This window comes from Nicotiana tabacum, chromosome 11 (assembly GCF_000715075.1).
Source record: "Nicotiana tabacum cultivar K326 chromosome 11, ASM71507v2, whole genome shotgun sequence".
Lineage (NCBI taxonomy): Eukaryota > Viridiplantae > Streptophyta > Magnoliopsida > Solanales > Solanaceae > Nicotiana > Nicotiana tabacum.
This window is the reverse complement of record NC_134090.1, coordinates 175,723,873-175,740,172: the sequence shown is the minus strand read 5'-3', so window position 1 is coordinate 175,740,172 and position 16,300 is coordinate 175,723,873. Positions and strand designations below refer to the sequence as shown.

General features: G+C 33.8%; 2 protein-coding genes across 3 annotated transcripts; one reads left to right on the top strand and one right to left on the bottom strand.

Annotated features, from left to right (window-relative positions):
• The first annotated feature begins 2,653 nt into the window (after nucleotides 1–2,653).
• On the top strand, nucleotides 2,654–6,988 carry LOC107782767 (DNA-directed RNA polymerases II and IV subunit 5A). Of its 2 annotated transcripts, none has more exons than XM_075225751.1 (5): nucleotides 2,654–2,724; nucleotides 3,336–3,543; nucleotides 5,186–5,365; nucleotides 5,888–6,001; nucleotides 6,730–6,988. In XM_075225751.1, exons 2-5 carry the CDS (start codon nucleotides 3,343–3,345, stop codon nucleotides 6,853–6,855), a joined length of 621 nt encoding a protein of 206 aa, XP_075081852.1. In that variant the 5' UTR covers nucleotides 2,654–2,724; nucleotides 3,336–3,342; the 3' UTR covers nucleotides 6,856–6,988. The 2 variants fall into 2 exon arrangements, with proteins under 2 accessions (XP_075081852.1, XP_016459191.2); XM_016603705.2 differs by having other exon boundaries at nucleotides 2,659–2,724; nucleotides 3,333–3,543.
• Nucleotides 6,989–8,301: 1,313 nt separating this feature from the next.
• On the bottom strand, nucleotides 8,302–11,003 carry LOC107782772 (GATA transcription factor 1-like). Its single transcript, XM_016603709.2, has 2 exons — nucleotides 10,673–11,003; nucleotides 8,302–9,110 (listed from the first exon to the last, which is right to left on the bottom strand). The coding sequence occupies exons 1-2, from the start codon at nucleotides 10,820–10,822 to the stop codon at nucleotides 8,505–8,507; spliced, it is 756 nt and encodes a 251-aa protein (XP_016459195.1). The 5' UTR covers nucleotides 10,823–11,003; the 3' UTR covers nucleotides 8,302–8,504.
• Between the last annotated feature and the right edge of the window lie 5,297 nt (nucleotides 11,004–16,300).

Sequence of the window (16,300 nt, the reverse complement as noted above, 5' to 3'; positions counted from 1 at the left end):
CCAATTTCTATATTGCATCTTCGAACATTTAATGTAAAGTTTCTTTATCTAATACATCGATGTTTACTAACATGAATAAACAGAAACGCATAGAGCCATGGACCAAACCTCAACATCGACTTCGACGGATAACCTCGAACGGAAAACCATAGAGAAGGTCGTCAGAGCTCGGACTGAATAGCTGACACCAGAAACTCGAACACGAACGGACCAAAATGAGTCATGACTGCGACTGGTTTTTCCAGGTGGTCATTTGGACGTGAGGGGGGCTGAACGGAAAGCAGCGATAGTCGGATTTACTGGAGGATCGCCGGACTATTTTTTCCTTTGTTACGACGAAGGAGAAGAAGTCGTCGTGGGCTGGTAGTTCGGATGGTCACTGGACGTGAGGTCGAGGAGCTGGGGTCCGACGTGAGGGAATGGGGATTTCACGATAGGAGGGTGATGGGGAAGGTGACGGACTGGTGGTTTTCGTGGTGGTTTTGGGTTAGGGTTGGGGGTGGTTTTCGTTTGCTGGATGCAGCAATAGATGCTGCTAGATAGCAGCTGAGGTGTGGGGGGTCGTTTGGCTTGAGGAAGGAGCAACTATGGTGGTTTCACGGAGGTGGGGATGTTCGGAGATGGTAACGATGATGGTGAACATTCGGAGGAGATGGGCGTCGTTTGTGGTGGTGTTCGGACGTGAGGCATGCGGGACAGTGACGACGATGGCGGGAGCTGGTTGCGACGGGGGTGCGACTGGTTTTTCGTCGAAGGTTGGTGGTTATGGCGTCGGGGCAGGTGGTCGACGGAGTTGGGAGGAGACGGGGTGGTGTTTGGACGGTGCCGATGGGGCAGTCCGGGGGGTAGGATTGTTGGTCGTCGTCTTTGGACAGTGTCGAGGCATGGGGGGGGCTTGCTAGTTTTTTTTTTTGTAGGGTTTTGTTCCTTCTTCTTTTTGAAGAAGAAGGATGAACAGTGCCTCAGGTTTTTCAAAATCTCCCCTCCTTTTAATTTTTTCTGTCTGTGTATATTAGCCCATTTGTCCAGAAAAAATGAGCCCCACGCGTGGTGGGGTTCAAGGTTTGTGTCCCCCACGAGTGGTGGGGTTCCCCATGTGTCGTGGACTCGGTTTATTATGGGCTAGGTCCGAAAATTAGGCCTAAAACCGGGTAGTTTGAACCCGAATATTATTCTTTTGCCCGGACCCGAGAAATAGGAACACGACGTTGCTCAACTAGTAGTCCTATGCAAGCAAAATAACTACCAAAAATAAGACTAATATTTAAACAAAACTATATCTTCTTTTTTGAATATTTTTTCAAGATTTAAAATAGCTACAAAATATTAATAAAACTATTTTTGTAATTTTCGTTTTTATATATAAAGATAAAATATGAAGTAATATTTTTTTGTATTTTTCAAAATTATAATGACTGCAAACATTAATAGAACTATATATTTTTTTGTAATTTTCGAATTTATATAAAATACAAAATAAAGTGCAATTTTTGTATTTTTTTCAAGTTTATGAGAAATACATAAACTAAAATTTATATATGTATTTTTGTGATTTTCTTTTTGCAACGAAATAAAGTAAAAATAGTTAAAATGGCTATATTAGACCCAATTACATATTTATGCTAAAAAAATGTGAAAATCCTCGGGGAGGGTCAAAAATCACGTGCTTACACCATGAACATCCTACCAAAAAAATTCCTGCCAATCACATTATTAACATACAAAATATAAACAAAATGTATGCATGTTTAATTGAAAATAAAAAATGTATGTATGTTTAGTTGAAAATATATAAGGTATATTTGTCGTGTGGTGTGTGTATATATATTACTTGTATAAAAATAAGTAAAAATATTTAGGTAGCAACAATAAAGGAAGAGGGAGGGAGGGGTGCCATTACAAAAGAATGAAAAAAGGAAAGTTTTACTATAATGATGAGAGAGAAATGATATCAATATTATTAGAATAAAACTAACTCCTTAATCTGAGGGTTAACTTATTTTTAAAATGTGCTATAATTGCAAAAGAAATTGTCATTTATAGAATAAATAAAGAATAATATTATTAATGAAAATAATATTAAATAAAGGATTAGACATGGAAAAATCTCAACAAAGGAAGTATTGGGCCCATGTGGCCCCAAAACAAATGGAGTCTATAGTGGCCCATTTGAAAATAAAGGCCTTAGCCCAAAAAAATAAGTTAATGTTAGTTTTCTTCCTTAAATACCCAACCCTTCACTATTAATACTCGCTTTGACCTTGAAGATTTACCAATGGTTAGCTAACCTATCTCAAAGCCTAAAAGTTTAAGACCACCATTATAATCCTTTTTCTATCGGGTGAAATTCAAAAGTAGTCATATTTATAAATAGTAATTGAAATTAGCCACAGTTTCAAAAGTAACCGAAATTTAGCCACTTTTTATGTAAAGATAAATTTGAACAGAAATACTGTTCAAAATTTGAAAAATATTCCAGCATAATATGCGGCAGTTCGAATTTTTTACATGTGAACTTCCAGCATAACATGTTAAAATTCCTCAAAAAAGTATTGGGCCCCAAAGCAGATGGTCTATATGGCCCATTTGAAATTAAGGGCCTTAGCCCAAAAAAATAAGTGAAAGCCAGCTTTCTGCCTTAAATACCCAACCCTCTACTGCTATTCCCTCCCTTTTCCATATCTCTCTCTGGACGACAAACTTCGCTTTGCTCCGGAATCAATTGTATGTACTTTTTTTGCTTCGACCAAAACCCTAACCCCTGATCTTTAATTGTAAACAACAAATTTTACTGATTTTGTATCAATATTTATGTATTTGCTTTACTTTCTCAAAGAATGCATCAACCTTTATATATTGTTACTTTGTGATTTTGCGAGTTTTTTTAGTTAAATATATGATTTTTGCGAGTTAATATATGTTTTTATTCGCTTCTCATATGATAGTAGCTCAAAGTTGTGATGGTAGTGCGGTGTGATTGTACTTTTATATTGTAATAAATTCTGTGTCAAAATTACTAATTGTTAAAGGGTGGATTGTACATGTAAATTGATTGTGTCAAAATTCTTGTCTGATGTGTTTTGTGTTCAAGGTATATCTCTAACTAGTAGTTCTATCATTTTATTTTGCTATAAATTTCAGAGGAGCAGGGTTCTTATTCTAGGAGAGCGACATCAATTGCTAGTAACTAACTAGGTTTTGGATTTCTTAACACATATACAGTGTTGGGGCCAAAGGAGGACCCAGGTAAGCTACTTGTTCGAACCCATATCTTAAAGGGTACATTAACTCCTGGTAACATAGCCTTTTTTTATTTATATTTGTGAATTTAGTAGGGCAAAGATGACTCTATCGGAAGAGGAGCTCTCGAGACTTTTCAGAGTTCGTAAGACACTGATGGAAATGTTGGCAGATAGGGGTTACCTTGTTGGAGAGTTTGAGATAAATATGTCAAAACATCAGTTTCTTCAGAAGTATGGTGAGAATATGAAGAGAGAAGACCTTGTTATTCAGAAAGCCAAGCGCAACAACAGTTCTGAGCTGGTCTGTGCTCTTTCAATTTCCTTTATTGCCTAATTTTCAACTAAAGTATTCGCTAATAGTTGGGCTGAAGCTTAGTTGTTGTTGGCTAATCTTAACTAAGCTTACTGTCAGTTTATTTGCAGTCCTTTCTTGTCTAAGAATTGATTCTTTTCCAGGTTTTATGGGTTAAGTTACTCCTTTTCTACTAGTATGTTAGTATACTCTGTCACTTCATTGTATAACTGAAGATTTCATTTTGATAAAGTCTCAGAGTATCTTGTCATTGTTGTAATAGATGCTCTTGACATTGAATAAACTATCTTGCCGAAGACAAGTTAAGGGGGTATCATAGAAAGATGACTATTTCTTTCCACCACATAGTGAAGTAAACATATTTTATGTTAAACAATGTTGTCCATTATCATGAAGAAAAAGGAAGAAAAAAAAAAGTTTTTCAATTAGAAAATGAAAACACATTAAAGGTTAATTATGGATAAATGAAAACAATATAGCAAATGTAATTAGGAAGGACATTAAAGTTGGACTTCTCCAAAACAATTGGAAAAATCTTGACCGTGAATCAATTTTTTTGATGAAGAAATGTTATACAAGTTGTTACCAATAACAACGTGAATCAAACTTTTTTTGAGACCTAGGAGAATGAAAAGAAGAAAAAGCTCGTCAATATCTACAATATAAATAAAAGACTTAAAGATAAAAAGTGTATTTTTGTACCCCAGAGCTTTTGTCTAGCGGTAAGATTGTAACACGTGATGTGTAGGTTAGGCGCACGTCAAATGTTCGAATCCTGCCGAGGATAAAAGTCTGGTATTTAAGTGGAGACTGGAGAAGGGTAGAGGGACGAACCTATTACCCCCACCAATTTTAGAACCACACACCATTTTACCCTCGGGGATTTCTCAGTTATCAGAAAAAATAAGAAGTGTACTTATGTAGGATATAACAGCTATGCCCCAGTACCAAGCTAGGTGGTGCCGGTGGTATGAATACTCATTATCCATGTCACTCCATTTGGACATATTTTCTATATATATAGCAACAACAACAACAAATCCAGTAGTTTCCCACAAGTGGGGTCTGGGGAGGATAAGATGTACGCAGCCTTACCCCTACCCCTGGAACGGCAGAGAGGTTGTTTCCGATTTTCTATATACATAGCAATGAGTTCAATGTTGGAAGGGGAAATAATGTCTCCTTATCTTTTAGTTCAATAATGGAAAACGATATGCATATAGTTCAGAATCCAGGAACACCAAAGTTGGGAATTGTAGTTGTAGTTGTAGTTGCAACTCTACCTTGCATCACTTAGGTGTAAAGTTACAATCTCGGTGGAGGCTTTTCCTGCGTCTTCCTTTCCCTCCCTACCCGACTTTTCACTGTAATCCCCGTACCAAAGGAATTGAAAATGTTCAATATGAAAGCAACAGAATTTTGCTTGTAAAAATGCTTTTGTAATATAGTAACTAATGTGATATGACAATTTGTCCTTTGTATCTGTTTTGCTCTATGTTTAGCATAAAAATTTTCAGATACTTTTAGCTGCTTCAACATTTGAGTTTCTTGCATTTCACTTGGAATAATTTGCTCAGCGAAATTATTTGCTACCCATGTCTGAGCCATTTTCTTGGTTTATTGAATCCAGATATATGTGTTCTTTCCAGAGGAGGCAAAGGTTGGTGTTAAGACAATGAAAACTTATACGGAACGCATGAAAAAAGAAGATGTCTTCCAGGCAATCCTCGTTGTACAACAAAATTTGACTCCCTTTGCTCGTACCTGCATTTCTGAAATATCTACAAAATTCCATTTGGAGGTTTTCCAGGTGACTACTTACTATTTCTACAAATATTTTGTCCTTACTACTTTGAACGAAGGATTGCAATTGTTATAAAATAGCTGAGGAGCTTAGTTTACTCTAGTTTTGTGATCATTTTTTTGTTACCTTTTCTATTTGGTTTTTACTATATTGGTCTAACTATTGTTTATTTGAGCACCTGACACTACATCTCAAGTAGTAGGACCACCAAAATCAGAGGTTATTGTGATTTGCATCCATGTGCATATTGATAGGGGGATTATACATATATGAAATTTATCAATTCATCTTCTTTGGGTTTTGACCGAGAGTGATTCTACTGGCATTTTCACTCATATGAAGGATTATTTGGTATTCCTCCTTTTTCATTTTTGTGGTGTGGGAGGGGCAGCATTTTTGTTCTTTGTTTGACTTGGTAATCGGGGAGCTTGCATTTTGCACCTTTAGTTGTTTTATGTGATTGATAATTATCCATTTAGATAGTGAAAATTGGTGCTTAATCGTCGTGCTATGTGTTTAATATTTCAGGAAGCAGAGCTTTTGGTAAACATAAAAAATCATGTTCTAGTTCCGGAGCACCAGCCACTTACTCCTGAAGAAAAGAAGACCTTGTTGGAACGATATACTGTGAAAGAAACACAGGTTCGTGTCGATAACATTATTGCACTTGTTAAACTTTTGACCTCATATAATACATAAAAGACCAGGAGACACATGGTGCCTTCAAAATTTTGAAGGCAGAATCTTTTAGTGCTAGTGTGGTTAAGAGTGAAAGAATTAATGCGATGGCTTTGTATTCCCTTCAACCTATTGTGAATGAAATTGAAGATAGAGAAAGGAAGAAGATAAAGCAGCATGCTTCCTTATAGTGTTGAAGCCAAAATTGTCGTGATCTCCCTTAGTAGTCTAGAAATTAACCAATTTTTTCTTTGCGTTTTTTTTTGTGTGAAAGATCATTTGAAACCTTGTGTCGAATAGCTATTCGTCTATGTTAATGCATTTCTATAGCTTGACTCTATTATGACTTGGGGTTTGGCTGAGGGGAAATTTTATAAGGAACTAGGGTCCAGCTGGGAGGCTTGCTCAAACGTATCTACGGCTTGAACAATTCAGTTTCCATATTGAGTTATGCTTTGATGAACCTAATGTTTGTTAATTGAGTAGCTTTGATGAAAAAACTACCAGCATGCATTGGTTATTGCTGTCATGGCGTAGTTATCTTATGCTTCTACCTTTTGGTGGATTGTTTTGTTCCCTTCATCTTGATTAGCGCTGCCACTTTTAACTTGAGCTATTTGGATAGGCGTAGTTGATTACTATTGCATCTTCCTATCTAATCGAATGCCTAATAATTTCTTCTGTTAAAACAGCTTCCTCGAATTCAGATCACTGATCCTATTGCTAGATATTATGGGCTAAAACGTGGCCAAGTCGTGAAGATTATCAGACCAAGTGAGACTGCAGGCCGTTATATTACTTACCGATATGTGGTGTGAATTAGTTTTGATGTTTTCGCCAGTTGAAATGTAAGCACTGACCAAAAAAGTCAAGTGATGTAGTTGTTTCCTTCCCATTTTCTTCCTGTTTTTCTTTTCATATGAAATTATGAGAGACCAATTTATATGTAAACTACACCTCTGGGCTCTGCATCTTTTTTCCAGGTTGACCTGGTTCTGACTTCTGACCTCTAAAATGGGGGAGAAGTTCAAAAATAGCCAGATTTACAAGTGGTAATTGAAAAATAGCCACAATTTTAAAAGTAATCGAAATTTAGCCACTTTTCATTTAAAGATGAATCTGAATGAAAATACTGCTCGAAATTTAAAAAATACTCCATCATGATATATTGGAATTCCAGTATATTTTATTGGAGTTCTAGTATAATATACCGGTCCAGTATAATATGTTGGAAGTTCATACACAGGTGCTCCAATCTCTAATATACTGTTAACTTTTTGTGTTGTAGCAAATAATGATTATTTTTCAATGACTTTGTAAACGATGGCTATTTTTCAATTATCAGTCCGAAAATTGGCCAGCATATGCTATTTTTACCAAAATCAACGATCACGGTAATCAATTTATCGGTAATCAATTTATGTTGTTTTTAACCGACTAAATCAGATTTGCATTGTGTAGAACCTATTAAGGGGGAAGTGTACCCTATCTTGAATTTCTCCACTCTTATTACTCGAACTTGAAACCTCTAGTTAAGTAGACAATCCTATCCATCTCCAAATCCCTTGGTAATCCCTTATCTATAAATCAAAAAGGAGAGATGAGGATCAATCTCAACTCATCTTAAGAACTGTCCATAGTATTCTTTAATTTCAAGACGGACATTTTCCATAAACAAATTCAAAAAATGAAAAGTTTCACAGCTTAGATGCAACAATGAGAAATTCCAGCATCCAATGGTAGAATTATAAATTTCAGACGTCTACTAAATTGAGAACTTTGCCATATAACTTCCATTAGTATTTTATGATCTAGCAAACAAAATGTACATTGCATAACAAGAAAACAAAAAGAAGACCTCAACAAGAAGTACATCAGGTAAACACTCCAGAAAAGGTAAAAGATGATCAAACACCTGTAAGAATTAGAACTAGTGTTAAAACTTCTATCAGAGCAAACTGCAACTTCCCCAACCGTCAAAAAGGCAGCTCAGTGCACAAGGCATTCCGTATTCATACAAGATTCGGGAAAGGGGGCGTAACCCAAGGGGTACGATGTAAGAGAGGCTACCCCGACACAAGCATTGTTGATTGCTTTTACGGCTCGAACTTGTGACCTGTAGGGCACACGAAGACAACTAGCTTCCCCAACCATCAAAACATCTCATTGGTAGTAACTCTCCATCAACTAGTCAAACCAGACTTCGTCTCAATACACAAAATTTCATCATTTCCAAAACCATGCAAATGAAGAAGCAAAAAGTATAGCTTGAAACTTTAAAATTCCCTAGTGAATTTTAATGGAAATTAAAACAAATAATATGGTTCAGTAACCTTCTAGCCATTACAACAAACCTAGACTCCATACTAATTTTGCTAAAAGAAGAAAAAAGGTCAAGAAAATATGCTATAGACTCACCACTAATTAACCTGCCCTATATATCAACATACTTCATGTAGTAATCCTCCTATATTCCAATCCTCTGTTTCCTCATTTCCATAACTTTCCTATGAGAATTTGAATGTAAATTAGCTGAAAAGGTAGGACTATTCGCGGGACGATACTCAGGCAACAACCTTCCAGACTTATACCGGACCCCACAAGCGTTGCAGAGCGTCTTAGGTCCCATAGGACCTGCACGCCATTGTGGGGTCTTGTCGACCCCACAATGCTGACATCTCCTACCAATGCTAGCTCTTTTAGCTTTGGTCATTGGTAATGAGAGCAATTCCCATTCTTGCTTATTGTTCTTGAATTTCAATTTTCTTCCCCATACACAACGCTCATTTGTCAAGTCAGCGAAGCTAATCCTTCGCCTTCTCTTGCCCCGTGCACGCGCGGGGTAGTTAACAGGAACTTGTAGGCTGCCACAGCCGATCATAAACGCGTTTTCCTTGTCGTTTTCAATGCAACTGTTATTGTTAGTGCTGATACTGCTACCGTTTTCCAGTACTGAAACTGGGCTGTGGTGATCAAATATGACATTTGGGATATTTTCGGAGAATATATCAAACTCAACTGCTGGAAATGCATCTTTATTTGAAAGCCATTCCAATTCTTCCTCTACATATTCCTGCAATATGCATTTTGTTAATACTATGATATTTCAATTTAAATGATGTTTGATTGGCTCGAAATTTGAAGAAAAAAAAACTTTTAGAACGTGTGATTTTAATATACCGTTGCACTAAGTTCCCGATATGCACAGGGTCCGGGGAAGGGCCAGACCACAAGTAGAGGCGGATCCAAGATTTCAAGAGGATGGGTGCACTATTGTGAAGATGCGAATTTAGAATTTATATTTGACGAGTTTAACTTTAGAATCTACCATATACCCACTACACTTTTGAAATTACAAGTTCAAAAGTATATTTTTTTAAATTTTTTAGTGATTTTTACATATATATCTATACTCCGTGCCGAAAACAAGACCGTCCGGAGTGAGATTTGAACCACCAATTTCACTCGTAGAGGTGCACCCAATGATTATTGCACCATAGGAGTCTTTGAGTACGGGTTCACAAGCGTATAATTATGTAATTATCAAGAAATATAACATTATTATACATGGTTTAGGAAAAGGATTATGGGTTCACGTGAACCCATACCGTAAGGATTAGATACGCCTCTGACCACAAGAGTCTATCGTACGCAGTATTACTTGCATTTCTGCAAGAGACTGTTTCCACGCGTGAACTATAGAGCGTGTGATTTTAAATATAATATTTATTTAACTATAATGACACGTCATTAAAGATAAATATAATATAATATTTAGGAGGGAGTATAATATTTTGTGGGGCTAATGTTGATAAGAAAAAAGTCAATTCCAAAATGAATTTGTGCATAGGGACCAAAATGTCTTTTTATATTTATAGAATGCAAGTGGAAATCGGATACGTCGTATTATTCGTACAGCTCAGTGCCTCGTGATAACCAACGTACCAATCATAAAGATATGTCGGCTATATTTTTTATTCCAAAAGTACCCTCAAATTTAATTTCCAAAACTGTCCCTATCATTTCTTAGCACAAAAAATGCAAGAATTACTATTTTCTTTTGTGAATGGAATTTACCAAAGAACATGCCATGAATAAATTCTTAGGGTTTCAAGGGTAAAATAGTCCAAATAGGAAAATTCTTAAACCCCTCCACTTTTATCAGAGGGTATCTTGTTCCCTCCGCCGGAAAATTGTCGCGTTACATTTTGTTTGAGTAATTTCTTACGCCAAAAAGAATGATATGTTATATTAAAACTTTAATAGCCACATAAACATTAAAATATTTTGAAAATCACAAATTTCAAATATTTTATATAGTCATACATATATTATAGCACCTTTAAAATCATAAATTTTAGAAGTTCCTTTAAAAAAAATAAAAAAAAAATAAGTCAGTTCGATGCACAAAACTTCTCGCGTTCACGCATGGCATGGGAAGAACCGCACCCCAAAGGAATTGACGTAGATAACCTATCTTAATGCAAGCATTAGTAATTACCTCAAGATTCGAACTTGTGACTTATATATCACACAGACAATTTTACCGTTATCTTATCGCTCACCTTAAAAAATTTATTTTAAAACTTTATGTCAAATTAAACTACGAAAAGGAAATATCAATCAATGACTTACATGAAATGAACGGCTATGATCATCCGGGAGAGAAGAATCCAAAGAAGAAGAAGAAATAGAAGGATGTTTTTCTTCATCCAAAGAGAAATTCAAAATATCATCATCAACCATAAAACAAGTTGTTGAGTCCAAAACTTCGACCATATTCATTTCTTTCAAACACAAAGAAAAAACTTAGAAAAATTTTAGAATAGAAGAAAAAATGAAACTTAATTTGGTTCTTTGGCTTTGAGTTGGTTTGAATTTGTTGACTGAGAGAGATATTTGGGAGAAATAGTGGGTGAGAAGAGATTTAAGAGAGAGAGAGAGATTGATCTCTTTCCTCTCTCTTTCTTTAATTTTATGGTATATTGTTTTAAACTCTATTATTGTTACCAATAAAATTAAGTTTTTTTTTTGGATGGCAAGTTGGCAACAAGAGGATGTTGATTTTTTGCTTGTTTTTTAATTTTATTTTCTTTCCTTTTACGTTTGCACATTGAAATGATACCCTGCTTATCTAACTTTTTATTGTATTTATTTTAACTTATATATTGTGTAATTTGACTCGACACAAAATTTTAAAAATAAAAGAATCTTCAAACTTGTTCGTCTTAAATATTACTCCCTCCGTTCACTTTTACTTGTTCATTATGGACTTTGCATACCCCTTAAGAAATAATAAATGAAGTGCATAATTTATCATGATACACATATATTAATTGATGCTTATTTTTAATGGATTTGAGAAAATAATTTGAAATGAGAGTAATTAATACTGTGGGTATAATAGAAAAAAAGAAATTGTCTTCTCTTGATATGCTAAAAATGACAAGTAAAAGTGAAAATATATTTTTAGAATATTTGACAAGTAAAAGTGAACGAAGGGAGTACTATATAGTATTGTGTGGCTATATATCCAAAACACATTATGCTACGTGAACAAAGCTTGTTTGGACGGTTGTTACCTGTTGTTATTGTATTGTTTTTTAAATACAATATTTATTTTGATTGTTACTTAAATTTTATTGTATTATATCGTTAAACATGCCATTACCGTTTATGGTTTGGTGTGTCGTGTCTTTACCTTATTTTTTTTCTTTCATCTCGCCCTTCCTTATTAGTAAATTATAAATAATTCTATTTTATCATTTATCATGTCTTTTATATAATAATTCTATCTCATATCTTACTTTTTCTTTATAATATTGTAAGTTTATTTTTTATATTGTTGGTGCATGACATCATAAAATGACAGCAAATAATACAATCTATCCAAAAATTATATACATCAAAATGATACGGTACAATACAATACAATATTATATGATCCATTATAAAACGATACATAACAACCACCTAAAAACATAGTAAAGTTGGATATTATTTTCACTACAAAATCCTCCACGTCTGTTCGAACAAACTGGAGCAAAATTATTTTTCCATATTCTAAAGAAGATTGGTAGTAATAAAATTGCATTTACTTTCTTCATTTAAGATTTTAGACCAAGAGATAAGTTTGAGTCAAGAATTTGGGTGAGATTGGCTTGATTCAGTAACGGATTTGTAATTGTGTTCTTAATTATGAGATTATCATTATTGAGTATATTGAATGCTGAAATAAAAATTCCTATTAAACCATGCATCAATTTCCTCTATTACCAAAAATATCCTTTTACCAAGGTATTCCTTCGTCTCAAATTATCTGTCATATTTCTCTTTTACACATTCCTTAATAAAATATTAAATAGGAGAGGTTTTTAACTGTTTTACTCTTATTTATCTTTTAAGATATAATCTCTCTTCATTTAATATTTACTCATTATTGAGACATTTATAGTCTTCAAGAATAATTAATATTAAGGGTAAATAGGAAAAAATAATTAATTTAGTTTTGAACTTCTAAAATGATAATTAATTTGAGATAACTATTTTAAAAAGTTACGACAGATAATTCGAGACAGAGAGAGTAGCTATTATAAGTTAGATACTCCTTCTATTTATTTTACTTGTCTACTTTAGAGATGTTCAATTTTACTTGTCCAGTTTCGAAAATCAAGAGATAATTTACCATTTTATATCTATTTTACCATTATTATTAAATACTATTAATCATTTTGAATTTAGTTTCTAATATTTTAATTAGGGGTGGTATAGTCAAAATTATTAGTTTTTTTAAGAGGTGTTTAGTCAAACATGAATAAGTAAAAGTGGACGAAAAGAGTACTTAAATAATGTTAATTGTGGTTCTAATATGAAAGTGAATGTGAAATTAGAATTAATACTAAACAAGATATAGAAACATTTAATCTAGTTCAAATTTCAAATATGATTTACATTTATTCTTTACCAAAAAGATCTTGCTAGGACAACTATCGTTTTTTATTTTTACTTAGATTTTCTCGTCTATATTTATTTATTTCAAAAAAGTAGGTATAGCTTTGCCATTAATTATATTTAGGTATTGGTCTGTATCAAATCGACAAGACCAGAAATAGTACTAATTAAAGTACATTATGAGTGAACGTACACCCAACATTTCGTGAACCTGAAAAGGAATATGCATTGTCTCTTGTTTTTTTTTTTACTAATGTTCGATATCTGTATTGGTGTCCGGATCATTTGTATTAAACTATATTTTTAATCGCTTCAAAAAATAATAGTGGACAATATATATATTTTTTGTATATATATGTATTAATATATATATTATACTTTTTGGTTAGCTAATGCAATTAATTTCAGCTGATCAGTCAATCTTGTATTTTGCCCTTTCGAATTCGTGTCGTATAAGTGGGCGTTTGGACATAAGAATTGTAAAATTCCAAAAAATGGTGAAAATTTTTTTCAAGAAAAATGGTATTTGAAATTTAGAGTTGTGTTTGGACATGAATAAAATTTTGGGTTGTTTTTGAAGTTTTGTGAGTGAAAATTTTAAAAAACGACTTTTTGGAATTTTTAAAATTTTCGAAAATTTTCAAGATACATCTTCAAGTGAAAATTAAAAATTTTATGAACAAACGCTAATTTCGAAAAAAAATGAATTTTATTTTGAAAAAAGGAAAAAATTTCTTACGTCCAAACGGGCTCTAAGGCATGTTAAATGAAAAACACTTCCTATTAAGATTCTTTTATACATAGAACTCGAATTGAAAAACTCGATTAAAGATGCAAGATCTAATTTATCTCACCACAATCTATAACGATTAATTGTCTTTATTTATTACAGAATCTTCACATGGTGTGTTCCACTTTTGAAGGTAGGATACAAATGTATATAATTAAGAGATTATGGGCATTATTGTCATAACACATGTATCTTACATTATTAGCAAGAGTGCCGCTTAAAGCAACTCGCCGAATGATTACGTTAATGTAACCAATTAAAAAGAGCCACGTATGTTATTAAGTTATTAACTTTGATAAATTACATAGGAAAAATCTTTGACTATTCCGACACCGCATGTGGCGGCGATGATGTAGTAATAAGACTTTTTTAAAAAAAAATAAAAATTCAAAAGTTCGAATCAAAAGTTTAAACAAGATTTTAACTTTTAAGAAATGGCTAATGAATAAAATTGAAGCTAGATTATTCTTGAGATATTATAAACAATAATAACATATGCAGTAAATTAATACAAGTTAGGTCTACGAAGAATAGTGTATACGTCGTCCTTACCTCTATCATATATTTTATTTTATGTGACATTGTTATTTTTTACGGAATATAAAATTCTCTTCCTTTGAACATTTGTTGAATATTCTCGATTTTTTAACATTTTAATTTATAATACTTGTAAGTAAGTTTTTAAATATGCGAGTTTTATTTTTTTTTAAATGTATGTATTTGTATGAAAATTAGGTATTTTGACAATCTTACTAAACTCTACCACATTAAATTTGACAAGTAAGGGCTCGTTTGGTATGAGGGATAAGGGATAATTAATCCAGGATTAAATTTGAGATGAGTTTATTTTATATTTGGTTGGAACAAAATTGTAGTGTATAAATAATCCCGGGATTATAGTATTTTTTATCCCTATAGGAGAGTGGAATAACTAATCTCAGGATAATTAATCTCGAAATAACTAATTATGGGATATCTTGTTTCCGAACCGACCCCCAAAATACTTGTTTTAGCGTAACATTGACTCTCTTGACTTATTCGTTTTTTTCTTCTTTTTTTGTGTAATGTCTAAATATGGTTTTGAAAATCTAAAATTGAATATCTCCAATGACTTACCTTTTTTTATTTTTTTTATTTTGTGATCCGGTGCTTTTTAAAATAATTTTCAGTGGAGCTAATTTGCCCGTTGGTAGGGACCACCCATGTTTTGGAAGTTCTATGATTAGATTTATTATGGGTAGATGCTTGCAACTACTCTCCCATTTTGCATGTGATAGTCACATGCAGTATAGAAAAAAGTCATATTGTGTGTTCTGTATTTTGTATTATTCAAATTGAAGTAGAAGGAAAGTAGATTCCCTTTTGTGACCCTATACACATCAACTCAATGATTTTGTAGTCAAGGATGAGCATCTTGTCGAGCGTATATCGGAAACAATCTCTTTACATAGATACAGAGTCTAGAGTCTGTGTACACAATTCTTTTCAAATTCATATCTTAGTATTTCGCTAGGTATGTTGTTGTTGTTATTATTGTAAGGGAGGATCTTCCTTGTTCTTCACAAAAGGTCGAGTGAAGTTGGGACTTAGTTACACTTTTAGTAATTTATAATTCAGTAAAATTCAGTTTAATTGTTGAAAGAACATTAGACATTATTTCTACCACCAAAAATTCTGGTGGAGTAATAAGTACTCCTCCATTGTTAAGTAGAGATATCAAATTCGTGTCATGAGGATGAAGTCGTCTTAGGTAGAGTGTTGTTTGCCCCTAAAGTGAGACTTTCCGTCGAAAATCTGAATTGTCGGGCTCAAAGTGAATACTACTAGATACGGGTGAAAATCCAAAAAGAAAACATCATTTCTAATTTAATAAGATATCTCACGTGTTTACTGTTACGCGGCGCCTTCCCAAGATTCCTTGGAAGGGCGACATAAAGCTAAGCAACTGATGCTAGTGCAGTTACTATCCGCCAACTGAGGTCCCCTCTATACGCTAGACGAGATTGTCAGTATCGTGCGGGAAAACCAATGTCAAGAGCAATTGAGAGAACAGAAATGAGAATTGAGAATGAAAGAAAACTTTATTACATTAATTAAAGTTATTACAGAAAAGCAATGCGGTGTCGAGGGGGAGAGACACCAGTACAGAGAATTGTTTGTTTGCTAAAAAGTTTGATTGCTTGATCCCCCCTAATAGTGCTTAAAAAAAAGCCAAAGTTACAAGACTAGACTTAACTGAGCTAGAGAAACATAATTGAAGTACATTAAATAAAACTACTCTATATTTACAATGAAAATGACTTAGTTTTCTACAAGGCAGAAATAGGTACGTTGTCAGCAACATTGTCTTTGGCATCATGGTCTGCGTGTGCAGTGCTGTTGGCATGTACCTGCGGCTGGGCGCTGGCGAGGGATAACGGTGGGGCGATAGAGGCACATGCGCGCTTGTCACTTGGCGCAGCCAAGACTACGAAGCCGTTCGTGGTGCTAGGAGTTGGGAGGCTTGCTAGGACGACACGAGA

Coding starts and splice junctions, on each gene's coding strand:
- LOC107782772 (XM_016603709.2), bottom strand. CDS start 10,822: ATGAATATGGTCGAAGTTTTGGACTCAACAACTTGTTTTATGGTTGAT. Junction 9,111..10,672: donor ATCATAGCCGTTCATTTCAT/GTAAGTCATTGA, acceptor TGCATATTGCAG/GAATATGTAGAGGAAGAATT.
- LOC107782767 (XM_075225751.1), top strand. CDS start 3,343: ATGACTCTATCGGAAGAGGAGCTCTCGAGACTTTTCAGAGTTCGTAAG. Junction 3,544..5,185: donor GCAACAACAGTTCTGAGCTG/GTCTGTGCTCTT, acceptor TATTGAATCCAG/ATATATGTGTTCTTTCCAGA. Junction 5,366..5,887: donor TCCATTTGGAGGTTTTCCAG/GTGACTACTTAC, acceptor TTAATATTTCAG/GAAGCAGAGCTTTTGGTAAA.